Raw genomic sequence first — 27600 nt, forward strand, 5'->3', positions numbered from 1 at the left:
TGAAACGACGCGCTAACCAAATAGTCTACTTCCACCAAAACTATTTCCCAATTTCTCATTGCTTGGCTTCAACTAAAAACTACCTGTACAAACGCTTCAAAAGAGTAATCTGCAGGATATCATCGTTATACAAATATTAAACAATCGATTGTAATAATATCAAAGAATTACGCGATAACTTACAATTAATTATTGACATTTTAAGAAAATACAATTGATTTTACAATTGATTTTCAAGCTAATATCAAGTGAATTATGTTTTATCTCAACTCGTGTTATATTTAACGTCAATTGTTTATCTCAATGATAAATGACATAAATTATTAATTGGTATAATCGACAAATTTCAATTTTTCACCGCAAATAATTTGTTTATTTTTTGAAGAAAATCAGCTGCTTTTTGAAATATTTTTCTAGGTTGTAACGAAAAAAAATAAACCTACTACCTGGGACCGAGGATGACGGCTGACATTGTCCTTGTGTGCGTTCAAATATGAGACGAAAGAAATGGACGGTGTTACCACGAAGAACGACGGCACTTTTCTTCGAAAGACAGTACGAGTATAGTGGAAGAGAGTGGAAACAATATTAACTGTTAAAAGCTCGACGTTTCTTCGCATCGGACTTCTTTGCTGCTGCAACAGCAGCACGCTCAAGAGCAGCTAATGGAATAAACTTTCCTACCGTTTCTCCTGGGTCAACGAGCAAGAAAAAGCTGCCACGTATACATAAGTATGTACGTACATACATACGTACACACATACATATATGCATACAATTTCGAAACTTTGCAACGGATATAAAATCTGATTTTTAATTTAAACAAAAGTTACTTCGATTTCAATCAAGCAAGAAACTTCGAACGTGCATCGTCGTTATCTAATGATTTACTTATTCTTGAACGCAACCTAATCGATATCGTTAATTTTTCATTAACCAGTTCGTCTTTCTTTGTCATTCCTGAGTAACGATGATCAAATTTTCATCGAGTCCCGTCGAACGTTTATAAACGTCCAATGAAGTTATTCAAGATCTATATTTCTAGTGTTCGAAATATTCGCGTAAAATAAAAAAAAGAAAAAGAAAAGAAAAGAAAATAAATGTGACATACGTACCTTGATATGATTTGATTCGATTTAAATCGTAATAGGTTTCGATCCGTTTTTCGGTCACGCGATCCTTCCTTCCTTCCTTCCTTCCTTCCTTCCTTCCTTCCTTCCTTCCTTCCTTCCTTCCTTCTCTTTCTTCCTTCTCTTTCTTCCTTCCGAGTGATAAAAGCAAACGCGTTCTGCGACGAGGTTTCGTTATTCGAATAAATGAAAGCGAAAAATATATAGAATTTCAGAAGGAAAAATAAAGCTGACAATATGGAAAATCGAAATGTTAACTCGTACACAAGAGGATATAATAGATATATAGATAGAATATAATAGATGGGGTAATAATTGGCGCACGTGGTCGAACGTTATGAAAAAATAATCGCGAGGAAAGGACACTTACGCGACGAGAGCTCGTTGCTCACTGATTCCAAGTGTGGCGCGCGCACGCGACTTCCTAGCTTCGCGCTACCCCCACCACTTCTTCTGACTTACCTCTCCACCCCGACGACGGTGCTTAATAATTACCTACCTACCTATCATCCGTCGAAAAGGAAATCGTCGTCTACGTATAAATATTATTATTTTTTACACCTCTATATTACGAATATTTTTTCCTGACCGCAACGAAAAATACAAAAATCAAAATAACCACGAATATTTACGTTACTTCTTTTATTTCAACCTTCGATCTTCTTTTTCTTTTATTTTACATTTATTCCAATTAAATTATTCAAATTTCAAACAACCTATACTTACATTATACATTGTTTTTTATTATTTCTACTCTTAAGAATATAGTATCATTATATTACATAATAAAATATTAAAATAATTATCATTCCCGCGTATGCTATGTTATCGTTTCGCTTGAAAGTATTTCTCGCAAGGCACGATATCCGTTCAATTTAATCTACAGTTTAAATTCATTTGTTTGTGCAGTAACTTACAATTTGTTTTCACAAATCAAAGATGAATAAATAAATATTAAATAAAATCAACAAATATATATATCAAATCTATTTGTAAATCCGAGTGACTATCGTAAATCGAATAAGTTAAATAAAACCTTGTGTCTCTTTGTATAATGCGGAAACAAATTCAAAAATGGAAGATAAATGAATGATTCTTGTAGAAACGCGACGATTCGAGTAGAAAGACAATAGAAGTCTGAACGACATCGGAAGACTTACTTACAATAAATGCTAAACGACTTGACCCAGTAGTATAAGGTCCGAATAAGACAAGACACGTATTGATACGTCCTCGTCCTTCGAAGAGAAACTTTTGGATGAGCGTGCACAAGTACGCGAATGCATTTTACAATAGACCAAATGATTCCCCACTTGCTAGGTAGAGAACGCGCGCGTGCACAATGCTGCATATGACAGCAAACTCGATTACAGCATTGCCATTAAGCAACATCAAACGCGTCTGAAACAGTCGTCAGCGAACGATCTAAAGGCTTTATTTACCTATCTAACATGATATCCAAACGAGAACATTAAATTTAGATAATGTACATAACCGATAACTTATGTAACGATGTATGTGTCTATGAAGCATATCACGAAATGTCAAAGAAATCTAAATTATTATGTAAATTTTCTTTTTACTATATCGTGCTAGATATTTAATCATTTTTTGCAGGTTAATGATAGAGGAAATGTTACATCAGTTTTAAATACTGTAGGTTAAAATACAAGAATAAATAAACGTCTAAAAATGCATCATAAAATGTCACGTTCAATTTTATTATATGCACACCATTCGGAAGAAAATTTACCTATGAACTTTAATCTACGATATTATCTATTTTTATCTAAGAATCCGTGAAATAAGTTGGATAATATTGGTCAAAATATCTCACTGTATATATATATATATATATATAATTGCGGACAAAAAAAAACAAAAATTTAATTTCATAATAAATCGATCAAGATTAATATAAATATGTAAGTATATTTGAATATTTATAATTGTTTCATTAATATGAAAATAAAAATAACATTCACGCATATGTTTCATTTACGTAGATTTAGAAATTGTCAAAATTGTACTCTTTTTACTTGAAAAAGTAAAAAACTTGTCTATTCCATTGTACTCTAATTGTAATAAGCTTTATCTTATTGTGATATCTTAAAAATTATTTCTAAATACAAAAATTTCTAATCCTCGTTGAACTCATAAAGAAATAATTCAATGTGTTACCCAATAATAAAATCCACCGAATATTTTCTTATTTCTTCTTTTATTATTACTATTATTATCATTATTTCAATCGTGTTTGATTAAAATGTCAAGCTCGTTATCTTACGCACTCGATAGACGTTTATCTCGCTTCATAAATAATACGATTCAATCAAACGTCAATAAGATTGTCGATCGTTCACCTAGTTCTTACAATGATCTTTCATTTATTTTTTATTTTCCTTATCGTACAGTATTAAAATCTGAAAAAAAATAGTAAATACTTTGTTGACATCGGCGGTGAGAAAATGGAATAGTCTACTCGTTCCCTTTTTACCCTTCCACCCCTTTCTCGCCATCTTCTATTGACCGAAAAAAAAGTTATAGAGACGGACCATAAACGGTGGATTTTTATGCTGATCTGCCCAACAAACAGCCTCGAACGAGGGAATTTTCGACTGGGTACGACAAAATTTTGATGTTTGTGCAAACTCCTCCGCATACCAAGCAGTGATCGGGATTCCCGCATCCGGAATTCCTTCCGCGAATTTTCTTTTCTCCCTGATCTCGTTCCGATTTCAACGATTTCCATCTTATTTTACCGATAAATATGACCAAACGTTAAGATTTACATTCGACCAGATATATATTTAACGAAACTTAATAAAGAAAATAGGTTTTCAAAATCTTCAAATTTCATCTTGATAAGATAAAATGCTAGAAACCAAAATTTCTATACTAATACTAATTGTAAGTCTATCTAATAAATTAATTTCCATGAATTTCATCGAATATTTCAATTGTTTAATATTAAATGATATTTTGCACGAACTTTTAAGCACACTTATATTTTTCTTATTAATTTTTAAAATAATGAAATTTCAATCCTGGCGCATAATTCATTAACGTAACTTTATTTCCATGATAAATTAAAAGAGTTACTAAAACTAATTCATCGCGTTGGAATTTTTGGCGAATAAGCAAGAGCTTTTAACGCGTTCAAGGATTGCCGAAAAACGGTCACTGTGAAAAGGCTCGTTTTATAACGTAGCGGACAATATAACTAGCTGTTAAAGGAAAATTAACTTTACTTGTGAAAACGTCAATACCATGTGTCATTGCATATCCGATGACCTTCGCGTGTACGAAATTTCTGTATGCAAAAAGCTTTATTGACCTATCGATAAGTAAGAAATCGATCGTAAAATCTATTCTGATACCATTCCCATAAAAAATATATGATAATGATAATAATACTTATACAAGATTTCTAAAAGAAGAGAAAACAAATTGATTTAAAGAAAAATTATCTCATGAATTAACTAACACTAAAGTTAATCATTTTCAAATACGTTTAAATAAGAAAAGTTTTTGTAGACGATCTATAAATATATTTTAACTATATACTTTTGATGTTTCGATTATCCTCATCAAATTTTTTACTTTTTCTTTTATTTTATTTTCACTTTCCAATTTGCTAGGAAAAACTGGAAGTTTGTTTTGTTAAGTTACGCCTATGTCTCTTAAAGTTGTGGCCAGTGACGTGCTATTATACGAACAATTCAAATTTAATGTCTCTTTTATGCCTTTCATCCTACCATCTTTCTGCCTCTCTTTCTCTCTTTTTTTCTCTTTTTTTCTGATGTGTGTGTGTGTATGCGCGCACTTACTCTACCAATGCATTCTATGATGATTCTTATCCCGAGATTGCAACTTCCAAAGGAGCAACGACGTGCTCCCTTCTGGCCCAGTTTGAAAAAAGATGTGCCCTCCATCAGTCTCGATTCATCTTTAGATAACGCGTATGTCAACTCAGAAAGGGAAAAAAAAGGGTTGAACCTTGACCTAAACTTGGAATTACTCTGTGTACGAACATAAACAAAACGTAAATCTCTACGTTTCAAGATTTCACTTATTTTACTTAATTATTTCATTAAAATAATGCACACACGAATCCGGTTAAAGAGAATCAGAAAAATATTCCAACAGCTTTTGTAATGAAATGAAATGAAATTATTTCTAAAGAAGGGAAAAATGTAAGAGTGTTCTCTGAATGTTTGCTACGAATACTTTCAAATTATTAAAAACAAATATGACGAAAAATATCAACAAGTAGGATCGATTAATGCGTAGAAAAAAGTTTCTTTAAAAAATGATCTTGGAGAAAAATGATCTTACCGCTACACGTGTCCTTTTAAATAGTCTAACTTTATTCTAAAGACTTTTTTCACTTTTTTTTTCCCACTCTGTGTATACAATTTTATAATATAATTAAAATTGAAAGCAAGTATAAAGAAAATATTTCAATATATATACTTAAAAGAATAATAATAATTTTTCGTTACGGTAACGATAATAATTATACAAAATAAATATGATTGAAATGTTGCCTAAAAAGTTTCTTGAAAATAGAAACTAACTAGAACATATATCCATTTGTAATCTTGGGAAAAAAAGAAAAGAATCGAAACGTGTATTCTCGGTTTAGTTTCCAACGAGGATTCATCGTTTTTACCTACCACGACACACACACACACAAAAAATCCCTTTCTATTACGAAGACGAATGTACGGAATTAAGGAGGAAAATTTAAACGCCTTACCCATTTATACGAGAACTTCAAAATTATTTACAATTTCGCTTCGTTCACTATTCACGGCTTAATGGAAATATTAGAACGTGGCATGCCTACATTTTCCAATCTCTCTTTCTTATTTTCTGCTTTTGTTATTTCAGGAAATATTTTCGTTTGTAATAATCTAAGAATAAAAAAAGATTTTCCTCGTTCTATTTATCTGAATTTTAATCAAGCGAAAGCACACACAATATGCGAAAGAAACATTATATTTCTTACGATTATCAACTAGTATAATATTTCCGAATTAGTAATAAATATAGTGCACTAGTAATAAATCCGAATTATGATTTTGAAGAAGGAAGAAAAAGAAGTGAAAAGGAATTGACGTTTATTTCAAATTTATGCAAATTCGAAATCAATAAGAACGAACGAATTCTGGAAAAGCCTTTGTAAAAATATTCCAGTCTGACTTTTACATTATAACATCGTTCTTCTTACCATCAGGTTGAACTTTCTTATTTTGACGTTTAAGCTCATTGATATTTTCTTCATTTCTATTTTAGATAATATCTTAAATCTATTTTAGATTAGACACATCCAACCGGCATACATTAAGAAAACTTTTACATTATTTATTGCATAGAAAAACTTTTTATATAACAAACGTACTTTTCAAATAAACTTTCTTATGACTTATTCAAATCTTTAATGATCTTTAATGTTAAATTTATCAAATAAAATATTGAAAAAACCAGACAGCATATAATTACCACGATGTTCCGCAGAAAACTACAAATAAAATTGTCACTTCAAAAAAAAGAAACAAATTTTAAGATAAAATAAATACAAAGTAGTGAAATAATGTAACTAAAACAAAAAATTTAAGATTATAACGTTCTGATTTTAGCAACTTTTTCATTTTTATATAATTATTTTAACGCTCCTGTGCAGTGATCACTTCGAGGGTAAAATTTAGCTGTAATGTAAGTAGAGTGCATTAGAATATTAAAATAATTGTTAATTAATCGATAGAAGTGTCTATTGTTGTTTAAAAGCTCAGAATATATGATCTGTGTACCCAACCCTTCGAGATCCACCGTTGAACTGAGTCATTGTCTTCTATGAAATTTCTTTTATTAAATATTGTTTATATGACTTGCCGGAGGCTACATATATGTATAACAAAAGTAATATGCGCAGTAAATCAAATTTGTTCCTTCGGAAAGTCATATAAACGATATTTAATAAAAGAAATTTCATAGAGGACAATGACTCAATTCAACGGTGGATTTCGAAGGGGACGGTACATAGATCATATATTCCGAGCTTTTAGACAACAATAGACACTTCTATCGATTAATTTATAATTATTTTAATATTCTAATGCACTCTACTTACATTACAGCTAAATTTTACCCTCAAAGTCATCACTGCGCAGGAGCGTTAAAATAATTATATAAAAATTAAGATATTCGTCGTACAGACACACGAAACATAAATTTTTTCGACATGTACTGCATTTTATGAATGCAGACTTCTCACACGTACACGGTTTTTTCAAAAAAATTGTTAGATTTAACAACAATCCTTTGAAATTTTCTTCTATATGAACGCCTTAAATGACTACTTTTTAAAATATATGTATAAATGCATTTCTGAAGGCACGCACATGTTTATACACTAAAAATTAAATACCGTCATCGCGTTAAGTACCTACTATCGCCCACTGGTGGTCCCGGTAATAACTAAGATAATTCTGATTAGATAAAAGAGGAGACTTGTGAGCGCCGTAGGAACACTGGCAAGGAACCTAAAGAGCAGAAAAAATGAATAAGTGCTCTTAATTACTCATTAAAATCTCAATCAAAATCCGTAATTGCTCACTTTATTAATTAATTATTTAATTAGTTATAATTAATTGAAAATAGAAAAATTTTTTTTCCTGTTTCTAAGCAAAGCAACGAAGTTTGCCAGCGTTCCTACGATCTTGTGAGCGCTATGTATTTCTGTATTTTTTGCAACCTGATGCAACAGATGTCACTGCACTTTACAAGAACATTGCAGTAATAATTGCAATGTTTGAAGATAGTCGATGGTAAAAAGATAAATTTTTGACAGTAGCAGTACGAAAAAGATAATAATTACGAAATAATTGTACACATACATATACTACAGTATTAGAAAATAAAGTAATAACAAAGACAGCATAACGGTTTAATAGCATCAATCGTATTAGAATATGTGTCAAAACGCTTGCGTATTTTCCTATTATTGATTAAATGTACTTTTGTAAGCAATTGGTATGGTTTTCGACCGGTAAACCGGATGGTACTATGATTTTGAATCATAATGCGTCATTTGAAAAGAATTTATCTTGAACTAATGCACGTAAAAAAAATCTATGATATGACTTCGTATTGGACGTGACAACAATTATTCTAAAGTTCTGTAATCGTACGATAAAAAAACGTGCAATGCCTTTAACTACGATTTATTAAGTGTCAGCATATATATATTTACTAATTGAATGAGATAATAAGTTGCCTCAATAGTAAAAATATTGGAAATAAAAATTGTGATTTTTATAACGATATATAAAAAAGAGTAACTACGTACTTGCAAAATGGGTTCCGAACAAAGCTCGCAGAGCGGTACTCAGAGCACCAGTAACAATAGAGCAAGAGCGGGACAACTTCGTCGTGGTAAAAGTGTTCCAAACAGCGAAAGAGTACCAGAAGATACTCCACCAAGATGTATAAGCCCTGGTGCAAGCATTTGTTCTGACTCAGATTTACCATATATATCTTACACTGTAAATAGACCTATCGGAGATTCTCCAAAAATGAGCAACAAACAGTTACAGTTGTACAGAGGAAAAAGCTTAGGTGCACAGGATATATCGAGGAGGAGAAACAGTTTGAGTAGTCATAGGTATGTATATAATAATTGAAAGCTTATCATTAAAACTATTTTTTCGTTTATGAAATGCTTCTTCCATTAACAGTCATAGAAAACCATTGTCCGACAAACTTCACAATATTGTCGTTGTAAAGCCAGCTGCATCGGATCCTAGCACCGAAAAAGATCCAGATCTAGTCAAATTACAAAGTATTCCCATGTTTCTACCAATAATGCGTGGGACTTTGAATCTACCGCCAGGAGTACGAGATCCAGAGGTTCTTGAAAGATTAGATCCCATTGGATTGTTCAATGTATGCGCCCGATATCAACATCACCTTAATACTAATGCACAGATGATAGCTGGAGAACAAGCAGCTCTATGCATTAATCTCGAAGCCGAAGTTAATAGAATTTTGGGTCTAGCCGTAGAAAGACAAAAAAAATTTACCAAGTTTGCGGAACAACTAAACAAAGTACACGAACTTAGCAGACAACTGACCAAATGTCATTCTCTTCTTAATCAGACTTTAGAAAGTCTTGAAACACTTAATAACTTCTTACCAATAGAAGACAGATTAGAACCATTTGTATGGACGACAGGATAAATACAAATATACCAATAATCAAATCTTATAGGTCAAAAAATATTCTTTTTAACTTGATGCATTACGTACAAAGATTTAAATTTTAGAAATGCCTACATAGTTCTATCCTCTAACTATAAACTAAATTCCTATTGGGAACTAGATTGGAGTAGATTAAATATGAACAAATTTATATAACTATAAAAAATTTGAATCGTTGAAACATTTTAGATGACAAGGTCTACCTACACATTGTATTTAATCACATAGATTTCTAACATTTACACCAATGTATATTGTATATAATGCACTTAATCTTGAAAAAAAAACAGGGATCTGTATGATACTTCTATTTTCATGTGAATTCTAATAACTACAAAGAAAAATACAGAGAAATTTAAAGAATATAATTAGATTTTTTTTAAATAATATGAATTATGCGCATATATTAAGAATGATAGAATACTGAGGAATCTAATTTATTTAAAAGAACGAAAAAATCATTCTCCTTACGACTTCTTAACAAATTGTTAGAGATATTATAAAAATGTGTCTCTGTATATATATATATATATATGTATATATATACATGTATATTTAAGTGTTAAAAAATAAAACAAAGGATAAATAAATTTTGAATCATTTATATATTTTTTTTATATATATATATATTTAAATACGTACCCTAAGTATCAACATCAGCAGATCGCTTAGCTTTCAACTGTCTGTATGCTGCAATTACACTACTCTGTTCTTTTTCTAGTTGTCTCCTTTCACTAGCTGGTAGATTTTTACGTTTACCGGATCTATCAATGATGACTGATTTTGTGGAATTATTATTGGATGAATCGTTCTTTGTGAATAATGAATTTAGAAGCAAATTTCTCTTTCCTGGCTATTAGAGAAAAATTTCAAACAATAAAATTAAAAAATACAGCAATACTTCAATTTTAGAACATAGAAATATGCTTGTAGAATACATTTAAATTAAAATGATAAGAATACCTTGACGCTATCTGCCACCACAGCTTTTCTCGGTTTTGTAATTAATACAGGAGGTGCATGCACTGTTTCTCCAAATTGAACTTCATCTTGAAAAGTTTGAAAATTGTCGATCAAATCTTCCTCCTTTTTTTTTTTCTTAATCTGTAACTTCTGTCTTCTCTTTTGTGATTTGGTAAGATTCATATCACCTTCCTCTTCCTTAACCTTCTTCTTTTTTTTAATATTTTTATGTTTCGCTCTTAACTTTTCTAACTCGTCCAACTCATCCTTAGGCTGTTTGGATAAACCCTCTACTTCTCCGGTCTCAGTATTTCTATTTACAAGGACATTGTACTTTTTTTCGAAGGCAGTTTCATTGATAAACGCATGAGTTTCTTGACTAACACGATACAAAAATTTGTTATGACTTTCTCCAGGTTTTTGTTGAAATATTGGAACCGCTTTTTCCGGTTTTGATTTAGGATGCACCGATTTTGGTTTCTCACCGCCCACGCATATCAATCTATTTTTCTTCTTTTTCCTTGATTTCTTCACTTTATTTATTCTACCTGATTTCACAGCTTCCTTAAGCCTAATAAGTTTTTCCAAACTTTTCGGTATCGCTTGTTCCCGGACATCCTTCGGCGGTGCATTTATTTTCGTTTCTAACCTACAAGCACAATATCAACACAACAATATTTTTAGCATCCTAGACGTAAATGCAACAGATGATTTACTCGAAAGCTAACTCACTCGGCTAATCGTCTAGCACGCTGTTTCTCTGGATCCTTAATGCCACGATGTTTCTTCCCCGGAATTTTGCGACCCATTGTTAGAAATAATATTTATTAAATATTTTCTAAATAATAATAGTCTGAGATATAAAGTAAATCCACGTGGATAATATTACAACCTAATCCTAGTATACACATGTAAACAAGTATAAATTTTAATAAACTCTTAAGTTATCTATTAAGATTTATTTCTGTGTGTGTGAGTGTAGCGTATAAATATAAATTAATACAAAATATTCTTAATTACATTGAGATAATATTATTAAAATTTTTCTCGTAGGAAATTAATTTTGAAAACGAATATTAAGTAAATGACGCCAGATGGCTCTGCAAGACTAAACTGATTTTTCTCACGTAATTACATTACAAATGTGTACTTGTTAATTATTGTTTATGACGATAAAAAGCGAAAGTACTGTGATTCTAGAAAAAAAATATTCTTCCTTAAAAACATTTTCTTCAGCTTCTTTTCTAAGTATATATTTGTAGAGAATAAATATAAATGTAATGAATCAAACAACAAATCAATTCTATATTTAATATAAAAACAATCACTTAGATGGTCTTCTAACCAAAACGAGTATGAATCTGGTTCGTTGGAAAGTTCATTCTGTCAAAAAACAACTTTATAATAATTGGAAGGGCGTACTCATGACTTTGAGACTATGTTCTAGCGATAACCAAAGTACAAGGATGTGTAATGAAAAAATTGAAGATCAAGAAAAATCTGATGATTCCCTCTCTTTAGAGGAACTCACAGAACCTACCAACTGCTGTATGTCTGGTTGTACTAATTGCGTTTGGATTCAATACGTAGAAAAGTTGTCTAGTAAGCTAGAAGTTAGTAACATGGATGTACAAAAAGAAATTTTGGAGAAAATTCAAGATCCAAATATGAAGGCGTTTCTTTCTATGGAATTAAGGTGTCGGAATTTAATAAAATAGTAATTATTTATAACAATTCATAGTTTAAAAGTTTGTACATACACTGTCTTATTTAGATTTGAAATTAAATAGAAGAGAAGAGTTATTTTTATACTTCGTATTAATACCATTCCTGCTTTTCGTTTTTTTCTATTTATAGATGCAATTATATTTTTTTTTCTTCCTCTGGTACCACATCAGGTTCTCTTAATGTTGACGAATTATTTATTTAAATTAATTAATTACAAATATTTTTGGTAAAAATTTCGACGTAGACAAAAATATTTTGTACTTGTTGGAACGTACATAACGTACCATCTAGCGTTAAATTTCGAAAGCTGTTTGAACGAGCGCCGATGAAAAATAAAATTATCGATATAAAAAAAATCAAAAATTTAAAATTGATATTATAAATAAATGAATGATATATACAATTATATTGTTAACGTCTAAGAAACTCAAAGTATGAATGTTGAACAATAAGATTGCGTGAAATTTTTTCGTACACGAGTTTAATTATTTTCGAATAAAAAAATAATTAATTTTCGAAATCAAATGTTGTTCACTTTTAAATGTTACTTTTTTTTTGTATCGATGGCGTTCTCGATCGTCGTAAGTAGGAACGTTAAACTAGTTATGTTTCCATTCATGTTGTATGGATGTATATAAAGCTACTTGTGTCGTTCACGTCAGTAATGAGAACGTATTTTCTGTTTCGTACGTTTTGCTAATTTAAAGAATATACTTGATTATTGTTTGTTCTTTTGTACTTTATACTTATTACTTTGACGAGTTAATTTTAATGATAGATAGAGTGAAGAAAAAATAGACCGCATAGTCGTAAAAATTCAACACGAGAGTGTTTTACATATTTGTTACAAATATATTAGGAAGATGATAAAAAAGTTAATATAAATTAAAAATGAACATACTGAAACAAAGTAAACTTAGAAACAACTTGCTATATTAGCGTGAAGAAAAATAACAATTGAAATAACTGTTATACTTCTTTAAAAGCCTATCTCTAATGAGTAATAGATAAGTATTTAAGTTAAGTATTTAAGCTTAGTTAACCATACAAAAAGTCATTTACGAATACCGTTAGAGGAATCCAGCAGTATCAAGATGGAAAGGAGAACAGGATTAAAAAAGTTCATTAGGTTCGCGGAGTTAAACGACGTTAGATGAAAATACGCGTATGGTAATAGTATAAACAAATTGTAAACGTATAAACAGGTAAACAAAAAAAAAAGGTGATCGAGTAAAAGAACGGATTATTAGATAACTTGGAAAAGGAAGGAAAAAAAAGTAAAAAAATTAAACCCACGTGGTTGGCGATAAAAGCCCGACTGATCCGTTCACGCGTGGGTGTACGCACGCATGCACGCACGCGTACCGAATGCAACCGAGTGTGAACGAACACTTACGAGCGCGTAAGATAGCGACACGCGCGCGTAGAAAGAACGAAAAGATAATAAGAGAAAGAGAGAGAGAAAGAGGATTATTTTCGCTTTTGCCGGCACACGTATCTAAAGAGTCCACGCACTTACTTACGTATTCGCGTGTTCTAGAAGCATGAACAACTTTTCTTCGTCGCGTCACTGCGTTGGTTTTTCTTGTACGATACTACGCGACGACGACGACGACGACGACGACGACGACGACGACGACGACATATGTAACCGAATAGATTGACTATATCGTTATGATTAAGTATATATGCCGCGTGATTATGAATCTCGACGCGTCATGACGCGAAATTGGTGACGGAACGTGACTTTCGAAAACAACAAAAATATAATAAAACATCGCATCGAGAGAAAAAATATAAGAAGAAAAATCATTTTCCAACGTTCTTACTTATTATACTTATCTAGTAAAGAAAGACTAAAAGCAAATGTGAAAAGGTAATGGTGTGCTGTTGTTTTTTTTATTTTCTTTATTTTTTTCTTCTTACGGAATGTGTGTAGAAAATATCTTTGGATAGATCGAAGTCAATAGTGCGTAGAGAATTTAAAGAAAGAGGTGGAGAAGAAGGATGAACGGAAGTAGCGGTTTCTTTTCGCGATTCTGATCCGAGTGTAAGATAAATTCTTACTTACCTTCCTAAGAGTTCAACGCCGGTTAGTCTTTACTTCGTTGCTATTACTTTTAGTTACTTCAAAGTGTTATTGTGTACATACCTATCGTTTTCTTATCTTTTTAACCTGTTTCTTTTTTTTTTCCTTTTCAAATGATATCACTTTATCCATTTCGTACTTTAGTAGTTTTTAATTGCGCGCGGGCGCCATTTCTTTTTTCCTTCAATTTTGTAATAAACGAAAACCCACGATGAATTTACGAAGATTAATTTCATTTTGATGAGATTTTGTTGTTGATCGCTGCATTAGACGAAGCTAGAACAAATCGAGAATTCGAATAATTAAATATCAGAGTCGATCGTGATATCGATTATTGAAATAATTTATTGAATATAATTTTATTATAGATCGAACAATTTTTAGATTATTTTTTGTCAATGTTCGAATAAAATCTAAATCTCCTCAAAATTTGTAATCAATTTATAAAGACAAATGTTAAATGATAAGAGAAAAATCAATAAAATATATTTGAAGGATCTTCTGTGACGTTGACATATGCAATCATTGTTCTTATCAAAAAATTGTTCAAGGGTGTGTTAGATTATTGTGATCGAATAAAAAAGAAGAACAAAATTAAAAAAAATGAAGAACGAGGAGAGTGTAGAGCAAGGTGAACGATGGACGTTTCATAGTTGGTGTAGTTGATTATTAGGATATACAGAGAAAGATAATTAGATTCTAAGTAGATAACTAATAGATATTCGAATGTGTTCATAATTATAATGAACAAGAGGGAACACATGGTGTATAAATAAATAAATATATAAATAAATTAACGACACACGAGAGAGAGAGTATTATGAGTGAATATGAAAAATATTGGAATAGTGTCAAATAATATAAGCAAGTGAACTGAGGGAAAGATAAGAAATAAAAAAGAGGGAAAGAAAGAGAAAGAAAGGAAGAAGGAAAGAAAGGAAGATGGAGGATTGAGAGGATCACGAAATGCCGACAATCGAAAGGCTCGCAACAAAGAGAAACGCGAACGAAGAATCAGACAAGAATTCAACAAGTGATATTAATACGGGCCAAGCTAACGATTTGAATTTATCCGAATTTTTGAGACCTTGTGTAGATGGTCGTGAGACCATTGAAGAATCCTGCCTCGAGGAAACCGGAAGACACCATTCATCGAGAGAGAAACGTAGTCTTCTTGGTAATTTTCAAAGAAGAGCCTTCAACAGGATCAGCTTCAGAGGAGAATCCGGACCTCTTTTAACCAGGTTAGTAAAGGTTTCTGTAATTTCGGTATTTTTAGTTTTATCGTTTCAAGCTTATGCTGAAAGATGTTTACTTATTTTTGGAATATACATCAAAAAATAATTTAAACGGTTCTTTTCTATTCTATAATCTTTTATAATGATTGATTTTATTAATAACAAAAATTGAAGAATTCCTTTTAGGCAATCTGTAATAATATATACATACAAAGTAAGGAAGATTTATTATCATTATTATTCATATTAAGTGTATCATAAGGAAATTATTCAGAAATTTCTAATCCTATTTAGTTTTGTTAGTATGTTGAATGAGATCAAATAAGTATGGATAATTTATAAATTATAGGGAGAAAAAGAGGGAATTTGTTGACTATTTAAAATATTAAAGTTATCTTTAAACTTGACCTTAACTTCCAATTATCACAATGGCCGTAAATTATTATATGACCATGACTGGAAGAAAAAGAAAGAAGAAAAAAAACAAGAAGAAAAAAAGGAAATAAATAGGAAACATTTAGAATTATTAGATCTTATCGCGAAACTTTTTATAAATACTATATAATGAGTTGAGTAGAATAGTATGCTAAATATCCTCATACTGTTCACATTCAATCATAAGTTGTCACGACGAGAAATGAAGATTTGTTACTTTCGATACAATTATTTTGGAATGTAAGTACTAGTAGAAAATATGAGAGGACATTTGTAGTAGCGACCACATTTTTAGCATGATAAAACACATTTTAATCTGATAGACCGTTTCCTGTTTATTTATCGTATTTAATTTATTATTATTTTATTTTACATACATTTTAATATTATATCGTTTTCGATGTTAATATTCGCGCACAGTATATTTAATTTATTCAATTATTTATTCATTTTATTAAAAAGTAAATGTGTTTTCCAATAAATATATTATTAATATTATTATAATGATAACAAAATGAAAAATATGTAAAAAATCCTTGTACTCGCTTGGTATTTATCGTTACCGCAACGAGGAATAATGGAAGCAACAATTGTTAGTTCATCATCATGGTCATTGATAAATAATTTCCGTAATGATAAGAATTCAAATAAGTAGGTTAATTTGAGTTTTATTGCGTGCGCGAAAGTCCCGTTAAATTTTTAAAATTCATGATCTTTAATAAAAAGGAATATTCGAATTTTTCTGAACTCATCGATGACCATTATCACTCGTGCATTATGCGTTTTCCTTTTTTCTTTGTATCTTTTGTTCCTTTTTATTTACTTCCTCATTATTTCACAGTTTATCGTAGTATTAAAAAGAAAATTAATTGTAGGTAGCATGTCATAAATATAATACTTCTAATTAATATTATTGGAGAATACGAGAAACGTATTCATTATCAACGAGAGTGTAATATTCGATTTTGACTGAACTTGTAATTTATATTTATTGAATTGCATTATCATAAGCACGTGATAACGACGGAAATGTTTCTATATACGTCGTATGATATCATCATTTAATACCATATTTACTCCTCACAAAATAACTCAATAAAAACTGCAGAAAAAACGTATTTTTAATTTTTCATCGTTACTGCAACCAAAAATTCCATATATATTTTAATTATTAACATACTGGACCTTTTTTTTGTACGATATTTTCTTATGCGATTCACATATTTCTTTTTTTCTTGTAAATCAATTCTAACGCGTGACTTTCTTTTACAAATATTTTTCTTAACCGTAAGCATCTATCGTGTAAAAAGAAGTCCAGATGTACATCTTTTCGTATTGACCGTTGACTGATCGAAAGACCGATGATTGTATTTGGATTATTATTATAGTAAAAAGGGTAAATGTCAAAGTTTTAGGAAGTGGGAGAGACATTGTCTTAGAGGCACCGAGTTGGAAGAATTTTCGTCGATAAGTTCAAAAATACTTTGCCGTTGAAAGATCTAGATCACAATGCGTTTTATGAACTCCGCGAAAATAGCATCGCGATGTTCCCATTTCCCTACCATCCACGGCGGAAGTCTTTCTTTTGCTTGACGAGAATAGAAGTCTCTAATTGCGGAAACCGTGGCAGGCCAAAGAATATTAGGGAATCCCGTCTTCCCTTGTTTTACGTCCGAAACACTTTGAAAATGTTTGTATTTAGACGATACTTTGTTACTAGTAAATCTTATTCTACAAAGAGAAAGGAATTTTATTCGATGGAAAAGAAAATAATTGATCGTTAATAGATTTGTTGTCGTTAATAGATTTACAATGATGTACCTGTTAAAAGAAAAACAAAATATATCATTTAAATGACGATTGAAAATAATCAAAAGAAAAAAATATCTGACCGTCGATCGTTTAAAAATGTTCATTTGTAACAAATGATGTTACGTTCAATTATATTGTAATAAGAATTGTAAGTTGCAAAGTACTTCTCAATTGCCGGAATGAATTCTCGGCAAAGAATTGAACTCGAAGAAAAATTTCCAAATAATGTTCTTGGCCTAGAAAACGACAAAACTGTCGGCCACGAAAATCGTATCGTTTGTTAACGAGCCAGTGCCAAATCGCGAAAGATTTCGCGTGAAAAGCTTTGCGAGTTGTATTTCGTCCGATGTTAAATGAAATACGGCCGCTTAAGATCCTTTGTCTCTTTGTCCATTACAGTAAAATATAATCCAACGAAATAATATTATTAGAGCGTGTCGTAAAATATGCATATAGGATAAATTTTAAAAATATCATCGATCGCATTAATCTCGAAACGAGCGTTCTATCTTTGAGATTTTTTTAATCATTTCTTTTTTTTCTTCTTCTTCTTCTTCTTAAACTAATGCAATAAATTTAACGGATGACGGACGTATTAATCTTACGCATAAATTTAATTGGAATTTTTTGTTTTCCTCCCACCCGAACAAAATGAAATTGAAGGTATGACGTAGATCCTATTCGATAACGTATGTAATTTTTTTCGGCATCAAAAGAAATAAATTTTGAGTAGGGACGTCGATCCATATTATCGTTCGAGCACGTATTTTACGAATCACATTTCTCAAACACGTGGTTTTTTTCTTTTTGTAACTAACTTTATCCCAAATTTCAATTATATTCGTTTAATTGTTTTATCGAAAGATCCAATTATTCCTATTGGATCCTCTTATTAGACGGTATAGCAGGTATAATACGACATCCAGCGTGTATTTCACTGGCCTTAAGTGGTGCCAAGTCGATGCATAAAACGACACGAAGAACGACGAAAATCGGTTTGACTCGCCAACGACTCGAAATTCGATCGCGCAGTACTAGTCGAGCTGTTGTTCGTTAGTGAGCGAATTTAATTAGCTCCGTGCATCATCTCGTTAGAAAATTTCGTCTATGAAACGGTACCGCACGAGAATGTTTCATTGTGTATTTCAACGACAGGATTTCTATGCGTAAAGTGTTACGAAGTGTTATTACATACAGTCATTCAAAGAAACGGAGAACACAAAATAAAACGATACAAATTTCTTTGTAATTTCGTAATTTAGAAAAGAAAATTGTAAAAAGAAAAGAAAATCTAAAAATCGGTATCGTATCGCAACATAACAAATGAATCTATTTCGCGTTTTCGTACGATTTAAATGTTTACGAGTAGAAAAGGATAATTGTGGCGTATAATATATAACAATATAAATAATAGATAGGATTCTTCTATAATTCAAATAACACGGGTAAAAGTGAAGTGGACGTTAGCCAAAAAAGAAAAATAGAAAAGTGAAGTGCGTGGAGTGAACGAGGGCGGGGGCGAGGGCGGGGGCGAGGGCGGGGGCGAGGGCGAGGGCAGGAAGAGTTTCTCGAGAGATAAACGTGTGAATAAAAGAGGTGGAAGGGTTACGGTGGCTGGAGGAAGAAGAAGACGCAGAAAAAAAGAGGGAGAAACGATCGAGAAAGATTCGATCGTTCAAGATCGGGGAGCCGAATGTGGTGCAAACGATTGATTTGGATATTTCTTTGGTTGTGGACTGGTTGCGACGTTTGGCTTTAACGATGAAACGTGCTGAGTGGCGAGCTCAGAAGAGTGAAGAGTCTTTACTTTCCTCGGGTAGACTTGTCCTTAAAGCGAAACGCTCCTCGGCACGGCCATCTTGAATAAAATTTAATTTTAGACGACCGCGGAGGCTTCTCTTCGGCGTTCTACCGAAATCCGGACGGGGAGATACTTCTATGCATGCTAAAAAGTTTGACAGAAAGGATTAACGCTTTCGGATTTGGGTATATTTCTTTTAGCTTTGATTTATTTCTTTTTCTTTATCGAAAGAACAATCTTTCTCTTAAATTTTCTATATTTTTCTTCCTGTCCGTCGTCGTACTTCGCTAACGTCAATTCTGTCGCGAGAAGAGAAAAGATCTTCGAGTATAAGAGAGAGACGACAGACGTTCGTAAAATTGATGATAACAAACAAATGAAAACATGGCCACGTCAATTCCATCGAGTGCTTCGGTCGGAGGAAAACTACACCACCTTGGAGATGGAGGAACTGCATTCTCCGGTTTGCGCAGAGCACTATCCCAAGTATCGATGCTCGTCGTTAAAGCTACGACTTCCGGTGAAGCCGCATGGCGAGAAGAATTGCTTAAGTACGCGAAATCGAATCTGATTATACTTACTTTATTTCAAGCACCGAATATTTTGCTTCTTTTCGAATAATACCAATGCAAAAAAAAAAACGAAAAATTATCGAGTATAAATACAAGGTGGTCCTGAAATAAATCAAAATATTAGAATAACATTTTGTATTAATATCCGCTCAACGGATGACGGCCTTTCAGCAGATATTTATAGTCGACGTTTTCTCGAGGGGGGAAACAAAAAAAATACAAAATAAAAAAAGAAAACGAGTAATAGTCGTAGAGGAAGAAAATCGGATTCTACAATTTCGATTTATTTGTTTACGCGGGATCGCATTATATTTTCGGTGTATTTTTTCTTTTAAATTATAGACGCAAACGTACGCAGCATACATAAAATTCATTCGTCTAATTTTGCACTGACATGGATTCGAAGAGTTGAGATAAAGAAATAGGGGTTGCAAGGAGAAAGCATTTCTATTACGTAATCTTTTGCGCGATGATAAGAAATGATAAATTCGGTTTGAAGGAAATCTGGTAGAATTAAAAATAATCAAGAGAAAAACAAAAGGAATCATTGAGTGAAGAAAGAAGACTTAAAGCTGCGAAGTGAACATCCGTTTAATCTAGACCAGAGAGACGATCGAGCAGAGTTACAATCTCGCCCGACGGTTTATATCATTAGGTTTATTGCCACCGGTTATCATAATCACCGACGATTTCTTGTCTCGTCCAGACAGACACGATTCGTCTCGATGAAGATAAAACGAAACGATGATGAATATCTCTCTTTCTCTCTCTCTCTCTCTCTCTCTCTCTCACTCACTCGAAACTCTTCCAAGAGAGTCATTTCTTTAACAACAATTTTGATTTAACTTAATCTACGAGTTCTCGCGTACACTGAAAATCACTTAAGCGATCGTTCCGATTCATTATAATTTCATTGGGAAATAGATCTGTCGAAATTGAACGATTCAAAATTTCAATTTATCACATTGAATTATTATCGTGCATTGCGATAATAATTTAACAATGCGAAATATTTAAATGGCATTTTCAAAATTCAATCGTAAGTTGGAAATTATTTTTACGGCACTGAATCTTTGATTGCACTGATGAGTAATTAACGTGATAATTGAAAGACGATCGATAAATTAACACAAAAGGATAATAATGAGAGACACCTTCTTTCACGTTGTTATGAAGCAAGAGACTGACTGCAGAAGGTTGATGGTTGCGCCAGTCTAGTATGAATAGTGTAATTGAAAATAATGTTCCACCTCGAGTCGGTACAGTTACAGTCTTGACAATTTGTTGCGATAGTGAACGACTATAAGCAACTGTTTGACCGGGTTGTTAAAACAACAGTTACTTCGTGTGACAACGAAGTGCTTGATTTTACGTGTGAAAGGCTTTTCCATGCTGTAGTATACATGATATTCAAACAAAATCGATGACTTATAGCACAAACAAAAGTTCAAATATCATTTGAAATACGAATAAAACGATCAACAAAATATTACAATTCGAAACACATATAGGCAAACGGACGAAGAATGACTTTTTTTTATTCTTAATATCACCTCTTCATGGTAGTTAAATTAAATGATGTACTGCGCAGATGCAAATTTCACGGCGCGTCGTTTGCCAAAGAGATGACCCAATCGGAACACGTTTAAATTTCAAATTTTCTTATGCTTATAAGTAAATAAAAAAGAAAAAAAAAAAAAAAAAAAAAAAAAAAATTATTTTGACAAAACATCATTTTCAAGGAGAAGAGTTCAAAGAGAGCAAAGGCAAAGAAGATGACTCGAATAGTCTTTGATGTGCGATATGGAACGAGACTACTTCCTTCGTAAACAAACGTCGTCGTCGTCGTCGTCTCGTTGATCTCGATCGGTCTAGACTCTCTAGTCTCTAGAACTACGTGGACTAACCATTTCTCTCTCTCTCCCTCTCTTTCTCTTTCAAAAGATACTCTTTCTTGGCCGCTTATTTTATTATTTCCAACAAATTTAACTGAGACACGGAGACGCGACTTAACTATTTATAACGATGCTCAAAATCTATTTATAAATAAGACGATTGAAACGACGAGATCGAAACGACGTTAAAACAGTGGATTGACCTTCGACCGATGGCTCTTTCATCGAAATTCAAGCCTCACTTCAATCTATTATATTATATCGGTTACCTTGATCTATATCGAAGGTAACGTTACTTTTATTACAACCCATCGAACAATCATTCATTTAAAAAAAACCAATCAAAGAAATAAATCTTTAGATCGTAAGAAGTAATATACATTCAAATCTTTGACGAGATTTTTAATTGGATCGATTTTTAACGGTACGTTTTCTACGTCATTTAAGAAAACGTTCTAGTGCTACGAATAATTATAATAATACGAAAAAAGAGTCGTGATTCGTTTCAATGACGCGATTAACTGGCAACTTGCCCTTATACGAATTTCCCTTGCGGTGGCGTCTAGGTATGGCCTAGACCTAGCAACAAATTAGGACTTAATATATTTTCAATGATATCATTACTTTACGCGATGCTTCTCTTTTAACGGGTCGTTACGATACAAATTTTGTTTATATACCTAAGTACGTAACAATTGCTATTTAATACGAAATAGTAATACGAAAATAAATGAAGCGAAGATTTCGTGAATTAGAAAGTTTCCGATAGATAATAGTTCGTTTTACATTTACGAATTACATGGTACGAATTACCATCAAGATCATCGAAATAGAAATGAACGGTGGCTTCTAGATTTTCGAAATAAATAGCGACGAGCTCGTTTATACGAATTAAAGCGTTTTACGAGTGTACACACGCACACACTGCTGGAATTATTTATTTATTTATTTAGTAAGTTTAATGAAACAGAACAGATAATATAAACGAGTTGCAGTAGATTATTTTAATTTAGTCGGTAGTTACACTTGTGATTTATTTTACAAACGAATAGAAATAACGAATTCAATTAACAATTTTTAATTAAAATTAAATTTCATTTTTTTTCTAGTGATTGCAATTAACTTCACAATGGCTATGAATATTATTTTTGAGTAAACTTCAATTGTATTTGGATGAGAAAGATAGATTAGTTTGATATTATACTCTTGCAATTTGTAAAAAAAAAAAAAAAAAAAAAAAATTAAAAAATGGGTATCCATCTTACATTTGTTTTCCACGCACTTTTCCTCAAATTCGCTTTCCTACATAAATTTACTTATTTTTTGTTTTTCTTTCAAAAAAGATATCGTCAAACAAGATTCAGTTCAAGAAGAGTACGCAAGAGAGTGGTGTTCAAGCACGGAGATTGCAACGTCGTTCAAGGAAACGTCGCTAAACGTCGTCGTCGTTATTTGCAGGTGATTTTTATTTTTATCAAAGAACAATTGAATAATCCCATGAAAGTTCCTCGCGCGTTTAACGATTTATTTTATTTTATTATCTTATTAATTTTTTGTTTACAGGACATCTTCACCACTTTAGTCGACGCTCAATGGCGCTGGACCCTTCTCGTATTTTCAATGAACTTTTTACTTTCTTGGCTCGGTTTTGCTTTAATTTGGTGGTTAATCGCTTATAGTCACGGAGACCTTGATCCACATAATTACAATTCGTCGAATTATACATTTACTCCTTGCGTCGAAGATATACGTAGTTTCACCAGCTGTTTCCTCTTTTCCGTCGAGACACAGCACACGATCGGGTAAACCCAATCATTCTTATTTCTATTCTCGTTCTGTTCTTTCAAACGCGTAAAACGTTTGAAAATGTCAAGTAATCGGTGTACGAATTATTATGTATCATAGTAAATAATTAATGCAAATTTCATTGATTTTATATACATAAAAATATGAATTTCTTTAAATAATTGAATGGGTGTCTGGAAAAAAAGCCTGTGTTTTAAAAACTTGTTTTTTTTTTTACTGAAAAAAAGTTCTACGTGACGTATTTTAGTTCTTAAATTTGTTCTTTAATTTGTTGAAATTCATTTAAATGTTAATGTCGTGTTATAACTGACGCAGGTATGGCTCGAAACACACAACAGACGAATGTCCAGAAGCAATATTCGTCATGTGTATACAATCGATGACAGGAGTGATCTTGCAAGCCTTTATGGTCGGTATAGTCTTTGCCAAATTATCACGACCGAAAAAAAGAACGCAGACACTTCTTTTCTCGAGGAACGCTGTAATATGTCAGAGGGACGGTCAATCGTGTCTGATGTTTCGCGTTGGAGATATGAGAAAGAGTCACATCATCGAGGCTCACGTCAGAGCACAAATGATCAAAAGGAAGGTAAGCAACTTTTCTTATCTTGCGTTAATCAAATGTTTCTATCTACGAGTAAATACGTTTATGATATTAAAAGTGTTCAAATTGAATAACATTTTCTAAATTGATCAAGAAAAGAGTTTGTAATTTTCTGATAAAGAAATCTTTTTAAACAAATTGGATATTATGGAATTGGATATATTATTGGAATATATGAATCTCATCAATTTGATTCATTTATCTGATGCACCATATAAATCTGATTCATTTAAAACGTAAAAATGAATAGTATTTATTATGTTTTAATATGAAATTTGACAGGTGACGAGAGAGGGCGAACTTTTACCGTTTTTCCAAACGGAACTAAAAGTAGGCGGAGACGGAGAGGAAGACAAAATCTTTTTTATATGGCCAACAACAATTGTTCACAAGATAGACGAACACTCGCCGCTTTATCGTATTTCCGCCAGCGATATGCTTCGAGAACGTTTCGAGATCGTTGTTATTTTGGAAGGTAGGAATATTAAGCAATCCAAAATTTCAATTCAATGTCACGAAATCTTGAAAATAGTACTAAACCATGATAATTGTAGGTGTAATCGAGTCAACCGGTATGACGACACAAGCAAGAAGTTCTTATCTACCATCAGAAATTCTTTGGGGACATCGTTTCGAGCACATTATCACGTTTCGTAAAGAAACCGGTGAATACGAGGTCAATTATAGTCTATTTAACAATACTTACGAGGTTGATACGCCACTTTGTTCTGCAGCCGATCTCGATCAATTAAGAGCAATACATAGAGCTAAAGGAGGTGAGTAAACAATTTGAAAATTATTTTAACACGTGCGTACGGGTGTGTTGAATAAAACATTCAAAGTTCCGTTCCTTTGGCATCATTTTCTCATACCATTCTAACGTTTTCTACTTTACCGATAGATGTAGAAGTAGAAATCGTATTTAATTGATGCTATTCTTTTGAGAATGAAATATCCTGAAGAGACAAAAATATATGAACGAAAAATAATGTATATTGTCAGTATATCATGATGCTATCTTATTTATGATAAAAGATTTACAGATCAATTTTTAATCGTCCTACTATGAAAAAATAAAATTACAATGTTGCAATATAAAGAAATAAATTAAAGAAAATTGCGATGCTCCATACCTTATCCCAGTATCTAACGAATTGATACTAAATCTAAATAAAAATAATATTCGTAAAATGAAATATATTAAATAAAGGAAGAATATTGAATAGAAAAAGAAATCGGACATTTGATCGTACGTGTTAAACTGGTGAAAACTTAAAGAAGATAAGTTCAAATGGATCTCATCGAAGAAAAGTTGATTATTGTTTCGTGCTGGTCGCAGAACGCATGAGTTCAGGTGCATTTCCATATCACGACGTCTCGAGTAGTTCTTTAACTACGAGTTCCGGTTCGAGTTTGGCCTCTTCTGCCGGTGGTCTTCACATGCATGTACCACCGTTGACTCCACCAACTCCAATTCCGGTTATGATCACCGGTCCCGACGGTACCTTGAGACGGGAGAGCGTAAACAGCGTGCAACTCGAACGGCCAATATTTTATACGCACGACGAGGTAAATTTCTTCTTGTTGACTTGTTTTTCCTTGAAAATATGTACAAATTATAATATACGCTAATCAATGATTTCAAGTCTACCGATAACGAGATCGTTTGCGGAGCTACCTCTGTTAGTCCAGAGGATTCCAAAGTACAAGAGGAATACAATCGTGCCTTAGAAGACATCAATGCAACGCTTAGAAAAAATAGGAAACAGAATAACAAGGATGAGAAGAAGATTCATCGCGAAGGCTCGAAGAGTACGCTCGATTCGAAGAAAAGTGAATCGAGAATTAATGTCGAAGGAATGAAAAGATCGAGTTCACGATCGAACATCGATCAATGTCAAACTCGCAATAAAAAATCCTGCCCGAAGTCAACTTTGGATCCCAGGTAACGTATCTTTTGTAAATCAATTAAATTGTCTTTAAAAATATGATTATTAGGTCGTAAAACGAGTTTTACTTCCAAATTTTATTCAAAATAATGTAAATGATATGAAATTATATAATAAATATGTTAATAAACGTAAACTATCAATTATTTTGATTTAACAGGCACTGCAAATTTAAGGGCTCGCATGAATCTCTTCGCGACGCCATGCCGAGGAGATCGAGTTTGTGCGATGGTCAAAAATCGAAAGAAATGCATAAAAAGACTTGTTTCGTGTTGGAAAACGAAGAGGATACGAGAAGTGTTGAAATAACTATACCAACTATATCAACTTCGTTGGGAGTTCCTGAACGATTGGAATACGTCGTAAATTCGAGGGAATCAAATCATCATTTGGAACGCATGAATGCTTGCGAAGATGTCTAGTCTTCAGGTAAGTGTGATTACGACATAATTTGTAAGATTATATGAGACCGATTTGTGGATACACTGTATCCCTAAACCAATTTGGATTCGAATACCTGATTATCTATTTTTTATTTTAATTTTTATTGAAATAATGTAGCATCTAATGCAACAAATCAAATTGATGATCTAAAAATCCTTGCAACACAGTTTTTGTGAGGTACATCAACAGGGTCCCAAAGTGAAACTTTTTTTTATAATATTGGTACGCCAAAATCATTGCTTCTCGTTCCACCTTAAAATGAGATCTTCTTTTAATCTCGACATGAGAAATTTACAATCCTGCTAATATAAATTACTTCGTCGTAGTTCGTCATATTATAAAAGCTCAGGAAGCGAGGGAGTACGAGGGTCACGTAGTATTTCTTATCACATTATTGTTCGACTAACTAAGAATATCTGAATTTACAATAACCATCGGAATCGTCATCTAAATTGTTTCTAACTGAAATACAAAAGGTATCATACGGAGAGATTTAGATCGTTCATGCTGCTTAACTTCCCTCTTACTAAACTTCCTTCAGCTTGTGTCCTTCGATTATAACGAGGACTATAATTTTATTCAGGAAAACAAGCATTTTCAAAGTATCTTCTTTAGAATCAAGAGACGCATAATTATCGTGAGTGATGTTTAAACTGTTCGACCATTTTTATTTTCAAACAGTCATTTTACGCGAGCCTTGTAATTTAGTTCATTTAATAATCATGATACGTCAATAAAGATAAAATTAAATGTTAATAAAGTAATAATAAGAATTGAAAACATTGTTAATACTATGGATAAGATAATAACATTATTATTTTTGCAAACTAGTGAAATTTATAGGGAAACGGGGTCAACGTGGTGCAAAC

At 32.2% G+C, this 27600-nt stretch overlaps 3 protein-coding genes and 1 long non-coding RNA gene across 16 annotated transcripts in view; 3 read left to right on the forward strand and 1 right to left on the reverse strand.

Moving 5' to 3' along the window:
- The first annotated feature begins 7931 nt into the window (after positions 1 to 7931).
- On the forward strand, positions 7932 to 9889 carry LOC106792948 (loss of heterozygosity 12 chromosomal region 1 protein homolog). 2 transcript variants are annotated; one of them, XM_014759487.1, is made up of 2 exons: positions 7932 to 8799; positions 8879 to 9889. In XM_014759487.1, exons 1-2 carry the CDS (start codon positions 8492 to 8494, stop codon positions 9372 to 9374), a joined length of 804 nt encoding a protein of 267 aa, XP_014614973.1. In that variant the 5' UTR covers positions 7932 to 8491; the 3' UTR covers positions 9375 to 9889. The 2 variants fall into 2 exon arrangements, with proteins under 2 accessions (XP_014614973.1, XP_014614967.1); XM_014759481.1 differs by having other exon boundaries at positions 7974 to 8799; positions 8873 to 9871.
- Positions 9890 to 10003: 114 nt separating this feature from the next.
- LOC106792920 (UPF0653 protein C607.02c) lies at positions 10004 to 13316 on the reverse strand. 2 transcript variants are annotated; one of them, XM_014759456.1, is made up of 4 exons: positions 13155 to 13316; positions 11091 to 11163; positions 10359 to 11007; positions 10004 to 10248 (listed from the first exon to the last, which is right to left on the reverse strand). In XM_014759456.1, the coding sequence occupies exons 1-4, from the start codon at positions 13210 to 13212 to the stop codon at positions 10039 to 10041; spliced, it is 990 nt and encodes a 329-aa protein (XP_014614942.1). In that variant the 5' UTR covers positions 13213 to 13316; the 3' UTR covers positions 10004 to 10038. The 2 variants fall into 2 exon arrangements, with proteins under 2 accessions (XP_014614942.1, XP_014614946.1); XM_014759460.1 differs by lacking the exon at positions 13155 to 13316 and having other exon boundaries at positions 11091 to 11287.
- On the forward strand, positions 11454 to 12157 carry LOC106792963. Its single transcript, XR_001382366.1, has 2 exons — positions 11454 to 11722; positions 11806 to 12157. It is a non-coding gene; the product is annotated as an uncharacterized LOC106792963 (long non-coding RNA).
- A 303-nt stretch (positions 13317 to 13619) lies between the features above and the next one.
- LOC106792876 (G protein-activated inward rectifier potassium channel 3-like) overlaps positions 13620 to 27600 on the forward strand; it is a 31046-nt gene continuing 17065 nt past the window's right edge. For 2 of the 11 annotated variants that reach the window (XM_014759425.1, XM_014759410.1), the window contains exons 1-10: positions 14104 to 14136; positions 14544 to 15419; positions 23272 to 23386; positions 23492 to 23730; positions 24050 to 24323; positions 24621 to 24813; positions 24893 to 25114; positions 25678 to 25907; positions 25985 to 26283; positions 26448 to 26716. In XM_014759425.1, the coding sequence (XP_014614911.1) occupies positions 15142 to 15419; positions 23272 to 23386; positions 23492 to 23730; positions 24050 to 24323; positions 24621 to 24813; positions 24893 to 25114; positions 25678 to 25907; positions 25985 to 26283; positions 26448 to 26709 (2112 nt within the window). In that variant the 5' untranslated portion in view covers positions 14104 to 14136; positions 14544 to 15141 and the 3' untranslated portion in view covers positions 26710 to 26716. Of the gene's footprint in view, positions 14137 to 14543; positions 15420 to 19217; positions 20013 to 20332; positions 22215 to 23271; positions 23387 to 23491; positions 23731 to 24049; positions 24324 to 24620; positions 24814 to 24892; positions 25115 to 25677; positions 25908 to 25984; positions 26284 to 26447; positions 26717 to 27600 lie in introns of those variants that run through there. The other 9 variants (XM_014759418.1, XM_014759421.1, XM_014759417.1 and 6 more) reach the window with 9 other exon arrangements.

This window comes from Polistes canadensis, unplaced genomic scaffold (assembly GCF_001313835.1).
Source record: "Polistes canadensis isolate GaletaPanama2010 unplaced genomic scaffold, ASM131383v1 scaffold_10, whole genome shotgun sequence".
In the NCBI taxonomy this organism is placed as follows: Eukaryota; Metazoa; Arthropoda; class Insecta; order Hymenoptera; family Vespidae; genus Polistes; species Polistes canadensis.